The sequence below is a fragment of the Carya illinoinensis genome, chromosome 12 (assembly GCF_018687715.1).
Source record: "Carya illinoinensis cultivar Pawnee chromosome 12, C.illinoinensisPawnee_v1, whole genome shotgun sequence".
Taxonomy (NCBI): domain Eukaryota; kingdom Viridiplantae; phylum Streptophyta; class Magnoliopsida; order Fagales; family Juglandaceae; genus Carya; species Carya illinoinensis.
The window spans coordinates 23,444,401-23,461,837 of NC_056763.1; the positions used below are offsets into that span (position 1 = coordinate 23,444,401).

The 17,437-nt window shown below is 34.1% G+C and overlaps 1 protein-coding gene across 4 annotated transcripts; it reads left to right on the top strand.

Moving 5' to 3' along the window:
* Positions 1 to 3,174: 3,174 nt before the first annotated feature.
* LOC122289831 (pyruvate kinase isozyme G, chloroplastic) lies at positions 3,175 to 16,330 on the top strand. 4 transcript variants are annotated; one of them, XM_043097158.1, is made up of 12 exons: positions 3,175 to 3,535; positions 5,925 to 6,206; positions 7,155 to 7,320; positions 8,232 to 8,366; positions 8,499 to 8,609; positions 8,708 to 8,796; positions 10,379 to 10,441; positions 13,983 to 14,158; positions 14,384 to 14,486; positions 14,748 to 14,896; positions 15,764 to 15,868; positions 15,958 to 16,330. In XM_043097158.1, the coding sequence occupies exons 1-12, from the start codon at positions 3,311 to 3,313 to the stop codon at positions 15,971 to 15,973; spliced, it is 1,620 nt and encodes a 539-aa protein (XP_042953092.1). In that variant the 5' UTR covers positions 3,175 to 3,310; the 3' UTR covers positions 15,974 to 16,330. The 4 variants fall into 4 exon arrangements, with proteins under 4 accessions (XP_042953092.1, XP_042953090.1, XP_042953093.1 ...); XM_043097156.1 differs by having other exon boundaries at positions 3,177 to 3,535; positions 15,764 to 15,875; XM_043097159.1 differs by having other exon boundaries at positions 3,178 to 3,535; positions 15,767 to 15,868.
* Positions 16,331 to 17,437: the final 1,107 nt, after the last annotated feature.

The following is a 17,437-nucleotide window of genomic DNA, read 5'->3' on the forward strand; positions in this document are numbered from 1 at the left end:
GTGCACACATTATAGTCATTATAAGCATTGTCGTTATTTATTTTTACCAAACAAATGTCAGTTAGTCCCACGTGTCCAAGTTTATTGTTTTACATCGTTAGTTATATATTTCATATGAGATGAGATAAAATGTTTTGTTGAAAGTTGAATAAAATATTGTTATAATATAATTTTTTAATATTAATTTTATTTTAAAATTTGAAAAAATTAAATTATTTATTTTATTTTATATGAAAATTTGAAAAAGTTGTAATGATGAGATAATTTAAGTTTGAGTAAACAAATGAGATTTAGTTCCGTGAGTTTGCTCTTTCAAAGTTACTATTTGGATATTTTATTTTATTTTTTATTTTTCCTTAATAGTTAATGAAGTGATTAATAGTAAAATTGTGTATTTTTTTATTTTTAAAAGATGTTTGGAAGAAAAAAAAAATAAAAAAAAGGTGTAATTTGAACTAATGGTAAATTTGAGGAGGTAAAATCATGGGATTGACTAGTAGCACTCTTAATAATTATAGAGTATTGTTGTTCTAAAATCTCAACATCACACATTATTTATGTGCATAATTTGATTCGAAAGATAAATTTTAAATTTTAAATCTTACAAATTAAATCTTACAATTTAAGTGATGTAAATTGTATGCATTACATATCGAATTGATAATATAATTATTTTAAGATAAAATATAATTATTATGTGGTTAATTTAAAATAAGAAGAGCATTGTTTTATTACACATTCATTTGATATAAATGATTTTATTCTAGAATGCTAAATCACATTAATACTCAATTATTCTTAAGCGATGTCAAGACGATGCAAGTTATAAGTCATCTTATCCATGACTCAAGATTGTTACCTGACGTGTACTCTAATATTATATACGAATTCGATTAAACCTTTATGTTTATTATATGAAATAACGCCATTGTGATAATGATAACATGTATTGGATAAGGATTAGTCCATTCAGCACCAAACTAATTTGTTGTGCACAAGCAAAACATGACCATAATATAAAGAAAAATAAGGTAAAATATATAGGAGTTATTATATTTTTAAGCCGGTATGTAGAGAAATAGAATAAATTATCTATATAAAAAATGATAAGATTTGATTTATACGATTTTATTTGATCATAAAATAATAATATTAAAATTTATCTTTCAAATCAAATTATATTATATAAGTATTTTATTAGATATACTATACACACTGACTCGAGAATAAAATAAATCAATAGATAGATAATTAGACTATATTACATAGTCCCGAACTCATTTTTGATTTAGAAAACGAGTTTTAGTAATTTTTCGTATAATCGTGAAATGTATAAATACTATATAATTATTTTAAAAAAAGTAAAATTTAATATTAAAAATTAATTTTTTTTATATAAATTATATATATATATTTTTAAAAATTATGTAATGTTTATATATTTTATAACTATAAATATATGCTATACATTAAGAATAAATTAAAGAGAGTCATATTTCTTTTTGTACTTTTTTTTTTCTTCCTCCCTTTTTTACTTCATTTCAGGAACTATTTATTTTTTCTTAAAAGTTTTAATAATTCTATTTGGAAGTTTCGAAAATATCGGATGAAAACCGGAGAATATTCAACATGCCGACGGGAAGCGATATGTTCCAAGGAAACAGAGAACATGCCCACGTGCTGTATTATCCACGTGTCACTTTGCCGGTGGGGGTTGTAGGACGAGGTTCTGGTTAATTGGTCTGAGAGGGGTGTCTATAGGCCGTTGGATGACATGCCAATGTACGTGGCGGGATCTAAAGGAAACATAGGCTGAGGTTGACTGATTATTCATTTTTTAATACTTCATGGGTGAATCAAAACACACGGCTGCTTAAATGCAATAAAATTCGAATCACAACCCATAATTGTTGTTGAATCTGAAAGTCTGACTCTTATGCGTATTATTTAAATTTTTAATAAAGCAATGCTACAATGTCTCTTGAAGTATATCTTTGGAGTTGCCTCATCGATGTGTCACCACCGTGGTCTTATGTAATTTATTAAAAAATATAATAATGTTAGATATATATTCAAAATAAACAACTTCATTTTGTAAAAATGTGAGTTTTACTAAAAAAATTAAAAGTTTTTATTTATTTATTTTTTTATTCCACGTAGTGTGATTATGTGAGACTTGTTTATTGAGAATTTCGACTAATTATTCCTTTTAAAGAAATTAAAAATACAAATATAAAAGGAATATAGGAATTTTTAATTTCTTTCAAGTCTTTATTTTTATGTGTTTTTTTACTCTATTTCATTTTGAATATATTTTTTTTTTACCTTTTTTTAACAAATTACGTGGCACCGGTATTGGTGCCCCGTCAATGGGATAACTCCAACCATATAATTCAGATAGGAGAGTGGAAAGATTCGTTTTAATAAGAGAATTATTATAATTATAAAGAGATTATATAAAAGTAATTTTATAATCTGATATGTAACATCAAATGATATCAATTTGTGAGTTTAGTTTTGTATAATATTTATGTGGCTAAAATATTTCCCTTTTAATAATAATTAAAATTAATATTGCATGCAATAATCTTTTCTGGATATTTTAGCAATAATTATAGGTACTATATTGCATGCAACGTAAACTTAGTAGTTTCTCAGAAAATATATAAATGCAGGAAAATGATAGAATTACAACCCTCTTATTATTTATTTATTACTTTTTTTTATTTGGTTTTTTTTTTAATTTTTTGTTTTACTTAATAATTTAGGAAGTGATTATTAATAAAATTATATATTTTTTTAATTTTTTTTTAGTGATTAAGGATGTTAAAAAAATACTTAAAAGAAAATAATAAGAAAATAAAAAATTTCAAGTCCTTTATAAGCAGTAAATAGATAGTGACAAGGTAGTAAATCTATCACTACCCATAAATGTATTAAATTTAATAATTTAATAATTTAATAATTTAAAATTGATGAACTCAGTTTGTAGAAATTTCTATATAAAATTTATTTTCTATTTTGAATATTGTTTTTAAGTGAAGATTTTTCGATGTAGATATTGTAAGTAATTATTGTTCAGAATGAGAGCCAGCAAACCGACGAAGGGCATGAAATCCAACCGTTCTAACGAGATTGTCTCTCGTCCTTGCATTCTCCTCTCTCTCTCTCTCTCTCTCTCTCGCACGAATGCGAGCGGCCACACGCGCGCGCGCGCATACAAACACAATTTCTCTACGCCAGTTTAGAAGTCTCCGCCACCTTCTGGTATATCTGTCTCTCTCGCTCGCTTTCTCTTACGCTCTCTCCGATGGCGACCATTAATCTTCATTCGAGAACGTCCCTGACGAATCTCGACTCCTCCAGGGCCTCTGACCGCCTCGCGGCTACCAAGCACTTTAGCGACTTTGTCTTCCAGTCGAAACTACTCAGAAGGAAATGCGTTCAGAAGCAAATATTTGCCGTCAGATCGATGGCGATCACGGAACCAAGCCAGCTTGGACGGCTCACTTCCCTAAATGGTCCTCCGGGTGTTGTAGGTTTCTCTCTCTCTGTCTTCTACCTGGATTTATTTATTTATTTATTATTATTATTATTTTTAAGTTGGAAGTGTCATTGATTTTTACTGGTGTTTTCTGTTTTGTTCTTGGGAAGGTGTGGAAAAAGGGGAAGAATGGAAGGTTTGAATTTTGGGTCTTTTGTTTTCTGTTTCTGGTAATTGGGGAACTAAAAAAAGCGGCATATGGTTACTCTATAGAACTGTTTTGCTCTGTTCTCTTACTGTGGAACTGTGGTAAATAAAGCATTTCGAATCGTGTGGCTTTATTATGAAAAATGCTAGTTGTACCTAAGAAAAATTTATAAAAAATTTACTTCTTCACTTGTCAGCTGTTGGGGCTGAAAATTATAAAACTTAAAATTCAAAATTTGAATCTAAACAGGACTGATAAAATGAGTCCTTGTAAGTTTTTTTGTAAGTACACGTAGCACTACTCCTTTCTTATTTTTTATATAGGCGAGCTAGCGAAGCCCAATTACAAGGATTTTATTGATAAGAAAAATGGGCATAGCCCAATTACATGAGACTAATACAAGACCAACACCTATGTATGGTTTTTTTTTTTAAGGGAAAACATAGTAGACTTTTAAACTGAGCAAAGGACATTACAATGTGTTCGATACTATATGGAACACGAACCAGATTTACTACATCATAGTGAATAGCCTCTTTTGCTAGAACACGAGCCTCTTGATTAATACACCTAGGAAACACACATACTCAAATAATAATAGAGATTTTACCATATGGAACCTGAAATTATAAAGGCCTTACCTTTTGAGAAAATCCCAATAAAACTCTTCTGGCTCATTTAGGCGATCCTAATGACATTAGATTTAGAATTTTCCTTTATTTTCTTTTCACTTTTTGGTAAAAATATGGAGGGTGAATTTATTGATATAGCTTTAATGAACAACGTACTCTACCCTTACAGACATGTTCACAAGTAATTCTAGAAAAAGTTTTGAACTTTTTTTTTTTTTTAATTTTTTATAATTAATTAGAGTTTTATTACCATAAATAGGCATATCCCAGGTACACATGAAGTATACAAGAGGAAATATCTACAAATAGCAACTAAAAAGATAGGAAAAACTAGAAAAACTCCAACACATCATCACCATTCATTACATTAGCCTTAGCCCAAAGAGATAGAGTTTTAAAGAAAAATTCCTTAATTTCGTCCAATGATTGCTCTTTGTCTTCAAAACATCTCCCGTTCCTTTCTAGCCATAGACACAACATCAAGCATGAAGGAATCATTTTTCAAATGGCTGCAAAAGGTTGACTCCGCCCAGCACCCAGCATACCTCCAACAAGCTAGTAAATTCACCACATACTTTGGCATCACCCAAGAAATACCCATCCTTCCAAAAATGGCATTCCACAAACTTTTAGACACCTCACAATGGAGGAACAAGTGATTAACTGATTCGCTATCTTTCTTGCACGTAGAACACCAATCAACAATACAAAGACCACACTTTCTTAGATTTTCAGTGGTCAGAATTTTATCATGAGACACCATCCAACAGAAGAATGCTACCTTATTAGGCACTTTAACTTTCCAAATACTTCTCCAGGGGTAATCACATACACCTTGGCAGTTTAAAGCATTATAAAAGGAGTGAACTGAGAAGCTGAAATTTCTTTCATGAATCCACAACAAGCTGTCTACACTTTGAACGTTTTTTTTTGTGATGCATTTTCATTGAAAGCTGTTTAATTTGCCTGGCTATTATAGGTCTCTCTTTTCTCTTATGTAAGAATGGCCAATTGTTTAGAGAAATTACATTTTTTTTTTTTTTTAATTTTTTGTGTGGAGAGGAATGTATAGGTGCAAAGCCTAGCTTTTATATTTTGAAGTGGCACAAGATTTTTTCTCCTGTTAGCTGAGGATGGTTTGTGGGTGTGGAATTTGATCTTTTTAATTGTGTTCTTATTGAAGAAGTGGTTAAGACATTATGCTTATGAGAGAGTTACTGGTGGGTATTAGCTGTTATCACGTATGAGAACTTGGGAGGTGGTTGGTGTTCTCATGAAGTTTTTGGGTCTTTTTGGGTTTGCCTTTTGAAGAACATTATTAGGGATTACTTACAAAAAGAATATTATGAGGGAATACTAGGTTGGTGCAGCCTAGTGGTCTAATGGTGGGCTGGAGATGAGCATTAGACTCAGACAAACTCTGTTTGATTTTACACTAGGAGTTATAGAACTAACCTTTTGGTCTTGATGGAAGCTTAAAATTGTTTCTCAATCCATGTGTTTTTCTTTCTTGTGCAATTAACTGAATATGGAATCATGTAATTCTATAACCTTCTCGTGCTCATTCTTCATTTTCTTTCATTTTTTTTTTTTTCTGCAGGGAAAGCTGAGCTCTCAGCTTGAGCATCAGTCGAGTGATAGCATCCTTGGGCAGGAAGGGTTAACCTCAAATTTTCCGAGAAAAACTAAGATAGTATGTACAATTGGTCCTTCCACGAGCACACGAGAAATGATATGGAAACTGGCAGAAACTGGAATGAATGTGGCACGTTTAAATATGTCACATGGAGATCATGCATCACACCAGAAGACCATTGACCTGGTAAAAGAATACAATGCTCAATTTGAAGACAAGGTTATAGCCATAATGCTGGACACAAAGGTCTGTTAGCCACTTTACTTATAAAATATATTAATTCTTTACCAAACAGTTTCATGTAGGAAATTAATCTATTGATGCAATTTTTTTTTAAACTAGATTATATTCACAGAGGATCAGTGTTGAGAGAATATATGAATAAAAAATGTCATTAAATCATAAGTTTTTTTATTCCTTTTCTTTTCAAAGTATCTCCTCCTTTATTTATGGTGGAGAAATTATTGTTTGGACACAGAACTTGAATTTATTTTTCTTTTTAAAGAATACATTTTTAGTTTTTTGAATTGTACTTCTTGGCTTAGAGATTGCTACTTTTTTTTTTGCTGAATTAAAAAGGTAAGAGGGTGCAACCGGAGGTGGCTTTCCTACCTGGGGTGACCATAGTAACACCCTACCCGCTAGGAACTGGATTGGAGGAGCCTAGAATTCTCCAAGCCGTAGGCGCTCTCAAGTTGGGTTTGAGCTATAACTTAGACCACAGCCCCCTAGGGAATTCATGAATCCTTAGGCGGATGATACTAATAGTCTAAGGTGAATCCATATTCGGATTTGAACCCAAGACATATTACATGTCATACCACTTGGGAGTAACCCAAGGATCATTGAGCCGCCACCCTTGGTGGTCAGGAGTGTTATTGAAGCTTATGGTGAATGTCAAAATATTGTGCCTCTATAACTCAACGTTTATATGATGTGTTAATTTATATTGTCATTCTGAAGTAGAATTAATAGATTATGCATAATTTTGATTTCATAGCAAATATCCTTTCTTACAATTTCTTGTATCTACATATCCCGCATCCAGTCAATTTTTTTAATTTTGACATCTTTTTCAAATTTTCGATTTCTTGTATCTACATATGCATACTGATTTTTTCCTTTTTTTTTTTTTTTTGTGTCCTTAGGATAAACATAAATGGAATTTTTTGATGCATCATTTTTTATATGCAGGGTCCTGAGGTTAGAAGTGGAGATGTACCTCAACCAATTATGCTTAAGGAGGGACAAGAATTTAACTTCACTATCAAAAGAGGAGTCAGCACAGATGACACCGTCAGTGTAAATTATGATGACTTTGTGAGTGATGTAGAGGTTGGAGACATACTGCTGGTTGATGGTAAGTATGGATGCGTGTCATGGAAGTTAAGTTGGTGCAAGAATTAATGGAATGTCAAGTTGTTGTCCGAACTGATAGAGAGGTTGTTATGCATATATGGTTTAAATTATTAGATATGGAAAATAGCCCTCCACTCATCAGAGTTTTACTGGATATAGGACAAAAGATGTTTCATGTATTTGAACTCACTAAACTATTAATTTTTCTGATGGGATGGTTAAGAATTCAGACTGCTTGTAGATTATATCCACTTTGTCCAATGTTTTAGTCAATTTAATGTTTTGGCCAATATTTTATGTGGATTAGAAATCTTGACCCATATTTATATTTTGCTGGCTTCAAGTTAAACTCAATTTTTTAAAGTAGAATTCATGGAGTTGAGTTACATGTGAGACCTTTTACTTTGTAGATATGGGCAAGACCTATTAATTGTATACAGGCTTTTCCTTTTAAGTGTCTTTAAAATATTTTTCCCAGAATAAATAAAATATCTTCTTACTTAAAAGAAAAAACCATTTTTTCCCAGAATAGATGACATTTTGTCCTTCACTGGTTTGGCAGATGGCTACTCTTGCCTCATTTTTATGTTGCAAGTCTTTATTTCATATATATATATATATATATATATATATTTTTTTTTTTTTTATGGATTTGAGCCAATCTCAAAAATATGTTGCATCTCATACTCTGTGATTGTGTTACCATTAATTGAAAATTTTCTTGTCATTTGTTATGACATAAATCTTCCCACTGAAATTAATATTCACTTGTGTTCAAACTTTATATATGTAAGCTTTAAGTTTGATGATCTGTTCATTAGACCTGATGAATTATCTTTTTGTCCATGAGACCTGATGAGTTTTATTCTTGTCTATGAGACCTGGTGAGATTTGTTTTTGTCCATGTGCTAGGTGGAATGATGTCTTTAGCTGTTAAGTCAAAGACGGAAGATCAAGTTAAATGCATGGTAGTTGATGGTGGAGAACTCAAATCAAGGCGTCATCTAAATGTGCGTGGAAAAAGTGCAAATCTACCTTCCATAACAGGTGAACCCTGATTTAAAAAAATGTTTCTTCAATCACTCATATACAAGGTTGTTCTATCTTGATTTGGGGCGTTAATCCTTTATCTGTATTTACAGTCACCATTTTGATCTGCTTTATGTCTCATGTCCTCAGATAAAGACTGGGAAGATATCAAATTTGGGGTGGACAACCAAGTTGATTTCTATGCCGTCTCATTTGTGAAGGATGCTAGAGTGGTCAATGAGTTGAAAGATTACCTAAAAGGTAATTCTTGTTTTAATTTTTAATCTTTAATTGTTTATGGGGGTTTTTTTACTCTTATTTATTCTTTTTAATTGGAAGTATTGCAAAACCTTCTGTAGGTTGCAATGCCGATATTCATGTGGTTGTCAAAATTGAAAGTGCAGACTCCATACCAAATCTTCATTCAATACTTTCAGCATCCGATGGGGTTAGTTATAAGTTTCCTGATTATTTGTGTTTGATTTACCAGATATGTTTGACATCCGAAATTAATGAGGGGGGAAAATTTACTGATCTATTTTGTGCCTACCCTTGTTACCTCATTGCTATGTTTATTTTTTGTCTGGATATGCTTTGGAAGCGATATATTTTAAAATAAATATATTTATATATATCAATTAGGCATAGATTTTCTTTTAGGAAAAAAACCTCTGATTAGGCAAGGAAATGAGTATTGCCTTAAGTATACAAAGGCCACGGAAAGAGAAAATTCCTTTGCTTAGCTTGAGAATATTCAAAGAGCTCTAGGAATTAGAGTTCTCTTGTAGGTGGACTCGCAATTGGGCTAATAGATTTTTGTATTCTGTAGCTTGCTAAAGGCTTATTGGTTCTCAAATTCATTGAGAAAGCTCTCACTGTTGCTATTCAAATCAGAAATTTGATGAAACAGAAATAATTTATTTTTATAAGATTTTGAAATTTCTCCTACAGTAAATTGATATGGGTTAAATTATCAAAATAGATGAGAACAAAGAAAAACAAGTCAGATGTTAGCCACCAAATTAACTCCATGAAAGCTGTGCTCGAGATGTTTTGGAGAATGTCATCGCCATTTCTGTGGTGGATGTATAGGAGAAGGCTTAAGGGTAGAATGAAGAGGCTAAGTGTAGCCTCATTAGACTGTACATCTTTCTTGGCAATTCCAGATTATAGGTAGGGGCATAACCTGGAACAATCTGGAGCTACAAAGACAGTTATTAAACCGTAAGTGCCGTCGCTAACCCTAGTTAGATTCCGGCATGATACACTTATTAGTTATTGGGAGAACCCACGTATTATAGATTCCTTCTTTTCATGGGTGAAATAGGTGGGGGCGGGGTTGGGAGTGCCAGCCATCTATTAAGTACTAAGCAGATTATTATAGGTTTTTACCTATCAAAAAAGATTATAATAGGTTGTGGAGTTCAGCGGATCAAGATGAACTGTAACAGTGATATTGGTCTCATGACCCAATCTGTTTCTGCAGTTGGTACTGTTATGGGAAGTGAAATTGACTCACTCATCTCTTGTGCTTACTCTCTTCAATTTCTTTTTCTGTTTTGTGGAATAATTTTTTTCTGGGTAGGAAATGAATATTCTAGAGTGTAATTATTTTCATTAAGAGCTAAATTTATGAGGAAAAGTGAGCTGAAGGGTGTGGTTCGCTTGTTAAAAGTTAAGAAGTGTTTCACAGGTGATCCCTAATCTCAGATTATACTGCTGTGGAAGTTTTGAATTAAGTTCATTGCCTGCTTAATATTCTCAAAGAATTAATTTCAGATGATTATTTTAAAACAAAATTCTCACAGAATTTATGGCCAAAATTTTTTATAATAGCATTGACAGTAATATCATTTCTATGGTCACCAACACCCCCCCCCCCGGGGCGGCTGCAAAAAAAAAAAAAAAGAAAAAGAAAAAAGAAAAATAACATGCTTGTACTCACTGTTTGTAAAGTAACAATCTTTTTGTGATCTTCAATCAATATCGTCCTTCCTAATGCTTCTGAACTAGTTTTCTTGACTTTGCAGGCAATGGTTGCCCGTGGAGACCTTGGAGCGGAACTGCCAATCGAGGAAGTTCCTTTATTACAGGTGAATTGATGTTAGCGATATGCATCACATCTTTGCTCAATGTATGTCAAGTTTGAGACAAAGTTGCTTGACATAAATAGCTTTGGTGTATGATCTATTCTTTTGGTGTGAGTTAAAAATGTTTGGGAAGAATAGATTTAACAATCATATGCATGTCCAATTAAACAAGTTAAAGGAAGAACCCCCATACATCTTGATCCAAAATTTGTTGTCAGTTTTGCACTTTTACTTTAGTTTATAATAATTATATAAGAGAATAAAAATTTACTCTTTTTATTTTTATTTAAAACATATTTAATACATGTGCACTAAATTTTAGCAAAGAGATTTACTTTAGCCAGGTAGTTTTTTACTCAAAACTGTGAAAGGAGAAGTAGAAGGTGGCTGATAAGTTTGAGGGATGTCAGGACATCCCTATGGGCGTCCCCCTCCCTCACAGCTGGGGTTTCATTTGAAGTGCTGATGGTGTTTAGCTCCAGGGTTTCACAAATGAATTTGTTCTAGTATAGTTTATGGGCTTCTAAAAGCTCCTTATGGAATCATAAAATGCATGGAATATTTTTCTGAACCTAGCTTTGATCCAAATAGAAGGTTTATCAGTGCTTTCCAAGGGTCAAAGAAAATGTTTTTATTTTTTTTTGATAAGTAAAATCAAAGTATATTAATGAAAAGAATAGGCAAAGCCATGTTCAGTACAATGAATGCCCTACTTCGTAGGCTCAATAGATACAAGAAAATCATGGAAATTTTGGCCATTAAAATTAACTGCAGTGGCCAATGTACAAAGAGTTCTAAAAAAGAAAGCTTTTAGTTCCTCCATAGATCTCTCTGTCCTCAAAGGTCCATTCATTACGCTCTTGCCATACACACCACATTATACAAATGGGGATCATCTTCCACATAGCCTTGATCTGTTGAAAGCCTCTCAAATCTGTCCAACAAGCCAATACCGCCACCATCGTCTCCGGCATTACCCAGCCCAAATCTAGTCTACTCAATATCTCATTCCATAATCCTCGAGCTACCTCACAGTGTGGTAAAAGATGGTCTACGGATTCCCCCCATTTCCTACACATGCAACACCAATCTACGATGATCACCCTCATTTTCCTCAAGTTGTTTGTTGTGAGAATCTTACCCAAGGACGCGGTCCACACAAAGAACGCTGCTTTGGGAGGCGCCTTATGTCTCCAAACCTTTTTCCAAGGGAACTGAATGGGGGACCCTTGCGAAAGAGATTTATAGAACGAGCGAACCGAGAACAAACCTTTACTTGTAGGCTTCCACCATAGTAAATCAGCAAGCTGGTTGCTCCGTTTGATGAGTACAAGAGGCTGTAAAATGCTGCAAAACTGTCCAATTCCCAATCATGTGCCGCCAGGCTGAAATTGATGTTCCACTGAATTTGTTCCCCAACCATCCCCATGACATCCGCTATTGAAACCTCCTTATCCCTTGCGACCCTGAAGAGGGCCGGGAATTGGTCCTTTAGGGCACTATTTCCACACCAAATATCATGTCAAAATTTAATCTTAGTCCCATCTCCTAGACGAAAATTTGTATGGCGAGAGAAAACCACCCATCCTCCTCTTATATATTTCCACAGTCCCACTCCATATGCCCCTCTCATCTCATTGGTACACCATCCCCCCCAAATGTTACCATATTTGCTCTCAATTACCAACTTCCATAGTGCATCTGATTCTTTATGGTATCTCCACAACCATTTTCCGAGTAGCACCCGATTAAAGGTTTTCAAATTTCTGATGCCCAAAGAAAATGTTCATAGCCAGGTTTTTCTATTCATTTTTGTTTGTATCTTATTTCAAATTCTTTTCTCAGCCCAAGAGCATTTTACACACCCGAGGTTCTGACCCAACTTCTGAACTATGATAGTCATGGTCTCCTGGCCTGTGTATGTCATCTTTCATTGGGCATAGTTCGTTCATTTAACCGAAAAAGGAGAAAAAAAGTCAGATATTTAGACTCCAAATACCAATTCCAATATAAATTGGATTATCAATTATTTGGGCTTAGTTATGATGGATGGGATATGTTGCAGCGTACAATTTGGTCTGTCTTCTTTGTTGAAGTCCTGATCTTATCATACTTGCATGATTAACCATACTTATGTTATCTTGACACATCTGTTGCCTCTTTTTTTCATATGATTATATATTTATCTTTGAATAAATATTGGGAGCAGCCCCTGTTTGGGAGCAGCCGGAGGCACACCTACGTGTCAGTTGTGTAATGACCAAATTGACCCCACTTTCCTTTCCCTCCCTCAGTAGTACTGTGCTCGATTTGAGTTCAAAAAAACCTCTCGAGCTCTCCTCTCCCCGGCTTTCTCCCTCCCCGTCGTCGGCATCCCCCCACCAACAGCACTCGCTCCCTCGTCTCGCTCAACCTCTCCCACTCCCGAATCTCCTCATTCTTTCGTTTCGTCTTCTTCGATCTCCCTCCCGAGTTCCGTCGTCAACATCCCCCTCTTAGCCCCTGTCTCCCCCACCAGTAAAATAATCGAATCCTTCTGTTGTTAAGAAAACAGAGGAAGCTAATAGAGAAGACGGATTCAAAGTTTGGTAGATTTTGTTCTTTTTTACGACGTATGAAAGGCTTAGTTTAAATCATCTAAAAACCTTTTCAATAGCCTTACGGAGTATACAATTTGAAAAATCCAACAAGAATGATTCAACCATCTAATTGCTAAGAGGATGAATTCCTCGTTCTCCCAAGTCCTAAATATTTAAACTTGTAGAACATAATATCTTTCCCGTCTTAGCACAGAAAAATAAAATTCTTCACCCTTTTTCCCATTTTCTCAGCAACCAAACAATAGATACAGTACTGAGAGCAAAGGTAAAGTAACGTTTTGATAAGGACTTGGGCAAGTTACAATATTTGGCTGCCATCTCCACTTGGTGTAAAAAAAAAATCAGGTCTCCCATTCTCAGAGCACCGAAATCCTTCGTCTAGAAATCTGCAGTTTCTTTTTTCTAATTAAAGTTCTGGTTCAAGGGTTTTTTTGGGTTGTGAGAGTAGGTTTTCAGGCCCAAACAGGCACTTGGGAAAGAACTAAAAATAGAAAGGGTAAGATAAAGCATAAGGAGATGATGGAGTTTTTTTTTTTTTTTACAAGGAGATGATGGAGTTGATGAGATGATGTGCGTTAATGGGTGCTCAAGATCTAAGATCTGGGATAATATTGAAGCTAAACAAGTTTTGGGAATCACTGTTTTCGAAGAAACGGAACATCCAAAACAACTTTGATCACTTGTAAATTTCAGCTGGATTAGATTTCAATCCTGTCATGGGAGAGGTAAAGAGAAACAGGAGGCCAGCACAGAGAGAGAGAGATTTCGGTGTAGGGGAAGATCATGATTAAAAAAATAATATTTAAGGTGTGCTACGGATCAGCCGTGAACAGTGGCTGATCCGTAGCAAAACTCTTTATCTTTTCCTAACTCTGAAGTTCAGCAGGTATGATTAATGTGTATTCTAAATCACCATCGATCTGAATCCTAAGTTTGTGTAACAGGAGGACATCATTCAGAGATGTCATAGCATGCGGAAACCAGTGATCGTAGCAACAAACATGCTGGAAAGTATGATAAATCATCCTACGCCAACAAGGGCAGAGGTATCTGACATTGCAATTGCAGTACGAGAAGGTGCTGATGCTATCATGCTTTCAGGAGAAACTGCCCATGGAAAGTAAGTTTACAGGTTTACAATTGGCTGCTCTCGTAATTAGTTTTGGTCAATATAATAATAGCAGTTCAAATTACAATTCACACCTGCAAACAACATCAATGGCGTTTTCTTTCCAGGCATGCACTGTTTCATGTTTGAGTTTGTTGTTTCCCTCTTCTTTTAAACGACATTTTATCTTTGTATCTGATATTGTTTATTACTGTTTATTAATAACACTGTCTCAAGGTATCCTTTAAAAGCTGTCAAAGTAATGCATACTGTGGCCTTGAGGACCGAGTCAAGTCTACCAATTAGCTCAACTCCTGCAAATCAACTGACTGCTTATAAGGTATGCATTCATTACAATGAGATGTCACAGCCTGTTTCTTATGTTATTTAAGTTGGTTTGAGTTCACATCTTACCTTTTTAAGTACTTGGGAATTAGCACATTTTACCTTTTTTAAGTACTTTGAAATTATCATGTTTGGTTCGACATAACTGGAAAAAAGGATTTCTGTTCAATGTTGCAGTGGCTTAATAACTGTTTATCAAAATCCATCTTTAGCTTCTTATTCAATATCCGATGATGTTGTGGACGTTATTTTGCAGAGCAATATGGGCGAAATGTTTGCCTTCCATGCCACGACTATGGCTAACACTCTCAATACTCCAATCATTGTTTTCACAAGAACGGGATCCATGGCCGTAGTTTTAAGTCACTATCGCCCATGCTCAACAATCTTTGCCTTCACAAACGAGTGAGTTCAGTTTCAGTATTGTGTATAATATTCTTTCAAGTCACATGTCTTGATTTCTTTTCTGATTTATAACCTGGACAACAAAATTTATATATTTTTTATAAGTAAGAAGTAATTTTATTAGAAACAAATGTATAGGCGAAGCCCACAACAGAATTTATATTAGTAAATAATCATGGTATTTGGACCGGAAATTTTTTTTTTCTTTGGTAATATGTCTACCAATATTTTACTTTGGAATGATTGACATGCATCTTTAGATTTATAAGGTTCATTCAAATATGATTGTAGTTTGATTAAACCACAGCTCATCCATACTCAATCAGATGGTGGATCTGAATATTCCCGCCCCCACCCCAAAAAAAAAAAAAAAAAAAAAGAAGAAGCATGAAGTATAGAAGAAGAAAAAAAGACGTCACTTGGATATGTCTGCCTTTTTTTTTATTTTTTTTCTTTTTCTTTTCTCTTTTCAAGTTTTTAAATAGCTGTATGACAATCAGAGATCGTTTGGTATTCTGGGCTTGCTTTCTCACTGGAAACCAACACATTCCTTCCTCTTTCCACCCCTCCCTTTCTAACTAGAATTTGAAACCATTTGGAAGCAATGAAGTTTTATGAAACTTTAGGGCATACAAGATCAATATTTTTGTGTTGAAAGAGGTAAGGGGTTTTTCATATTTATTTAACTGCATGATGGTGGCATCCATGTTGGGAAAATAAACAGAGATGCAAAGTTCTGGAGTTCCTTTTAGAGAAAACCTGCACAAAATCTATATACTTATAACTGCACAGTTTTATTGCATTATCGGCTTGAAATGTCTGCAGTCATCATTGAGAAAAACTTGTCTGACATGATTTCATGCATAGCAGAGAGAGGATTAAGCAGAGGCTGGCGCTTTACCATGGTGTCATGCCCATATATATGCAGTTTTCAGATGACGCAGAGGATACCTTCTCCAGAGCACTGAAGTTGTTAGTGGTCAGAGATTTTTCAAAAAGATATTACCTTTTATACTTGGAATTACCATCTCAAGCTAAAATATTTTAATTCTATGCTTCAGGATAAGGGTCTGTTGAAGGAGGGAGAGCATGTTACTCTTGTCCAAAGTGGTGCACAACCAATCTGGCGTGTAGAATCGACTCATCACATTCAAGTTCGAAAGGTCCAAGGTTGATTTTCACAAGTGAAGAGGCTTTTACTTCAATATACATATTTTTTTTTATAGGTAGATACTGTGAACTAATATTATTAGTTCACAGCATCTAATATTAAATAATAGTATCTTTTAGTTGTGACTTCTAACAATCTTGTGATTTCTTGATCCTAGTTTGAACCAGGGTCAATGCTAACAAATTTGGTAATCACAAAGTTTCTAATTAGTTCACAGCATCTAATATTAAATAATAGTATCTTTTAGTTGTGACTTCTAACAATCTTGTGATTTCTTGTTCCTAGTTTGAACCAGGGTCAATTCTAAAAAATTTGATAACCACGAAGTCTGCTATTTATTGGGATTTGAGTGGAGAATGGTTATCTCACTGATTTGGTTCTGCTTGGCCACTGAGAATTTTCAGATGAGAATTTTGAGTTTTAAGATTAAATATTAAAATATTATATTTTAATATTATTATTGTATTGGGATTTGAAAAAGTTAAGAAAAAGTTAAATTGTTTATTATATTTTGTATGGGGATTTGAAAAAGTTGTAATGATGAGATGAGAATTTTATGTTTGAGATAAATATTCCTTAAGGCCAAGCAGAACCTTAGAATCTTAGATCTTGCAAGGTGCTCCATTGACCTTAAATTTAGCAGTTATATATTTCTTTGTTTGATATCAAAGGTGCCAAGTCATCATGGTTTTCCAAACTTGTTTCAATTTTCTCAATTCTGCCTTTGTGGATTGTTTTTGCAAATTTGTGCCATAGTGAACGTGTATTTACTTACCTGAAAAAGGTATCTTCAATCAGTTCATGAACGTAGTTCTTTTTCACACTACCCTAAATATTCCTTTTGAGGTTCTCTTCCCCATATACTATAGAATTCATTCATATCAGCGCCATTGTGTATATACTTTATATACGAGACCAAGCTATCTTGGACTGCTTTCCCGCTAGTGGTATGTGACTCATGTACGTCTGTTATTTTCCCTGGGCATGTACGTGTCATTTGTGGTGATTCGTTGTTTTGGATTATACATAAAGAATTGGTTGATAAAACGCTCTTAATAGTTGATCCTTACGCAAGAAAAGAGAAGGAAAAGAAACTGCTGGAGCTGAGTGCAGACCGTGTAGGATTTTCTCGAGGGTCATGGCTCTGAGGAAGCTTTTACAGGGTATGCAGCATAGTCTCCTTTTATATAACACCAAACGCAGAGCTACTGCTGCTAGTGCTAGGCCTGCGAATCACTTCTTTCTTTGTTTTAGCATCCAAATATAAGCCAATCAATGAAGCACGAGAACTATTTACCTCACAATTCGCAACTGCAGTCCACAAGGACCAAAGGATGTCTCCCATCCCATAAAACAAGGCAAAGCATGAG

Coding starts and splice junctions, on each gene's coding strand:
- LOC122289831 (XM_043097156.1), top strand. CDS start 3,311: ATGGCGACCATTAATCTTCATTCGAGAACGTCCCTGACGAATCTCGAC. Junction 6,207..7,154: donor CCATAATGCTGGACACAAAG/GTCTGTTAGCCA, acceptor TTTTATATGCAG/GGTCCTGAGGTTAGAAGTGG. Junction 8,797..10,378: donor TACTTTCAGCATCCGATGGG/GTTAGTTATAAG, acceptor TTGACTTTGCAG/GCAATGGTTGCCCGTGGAGA.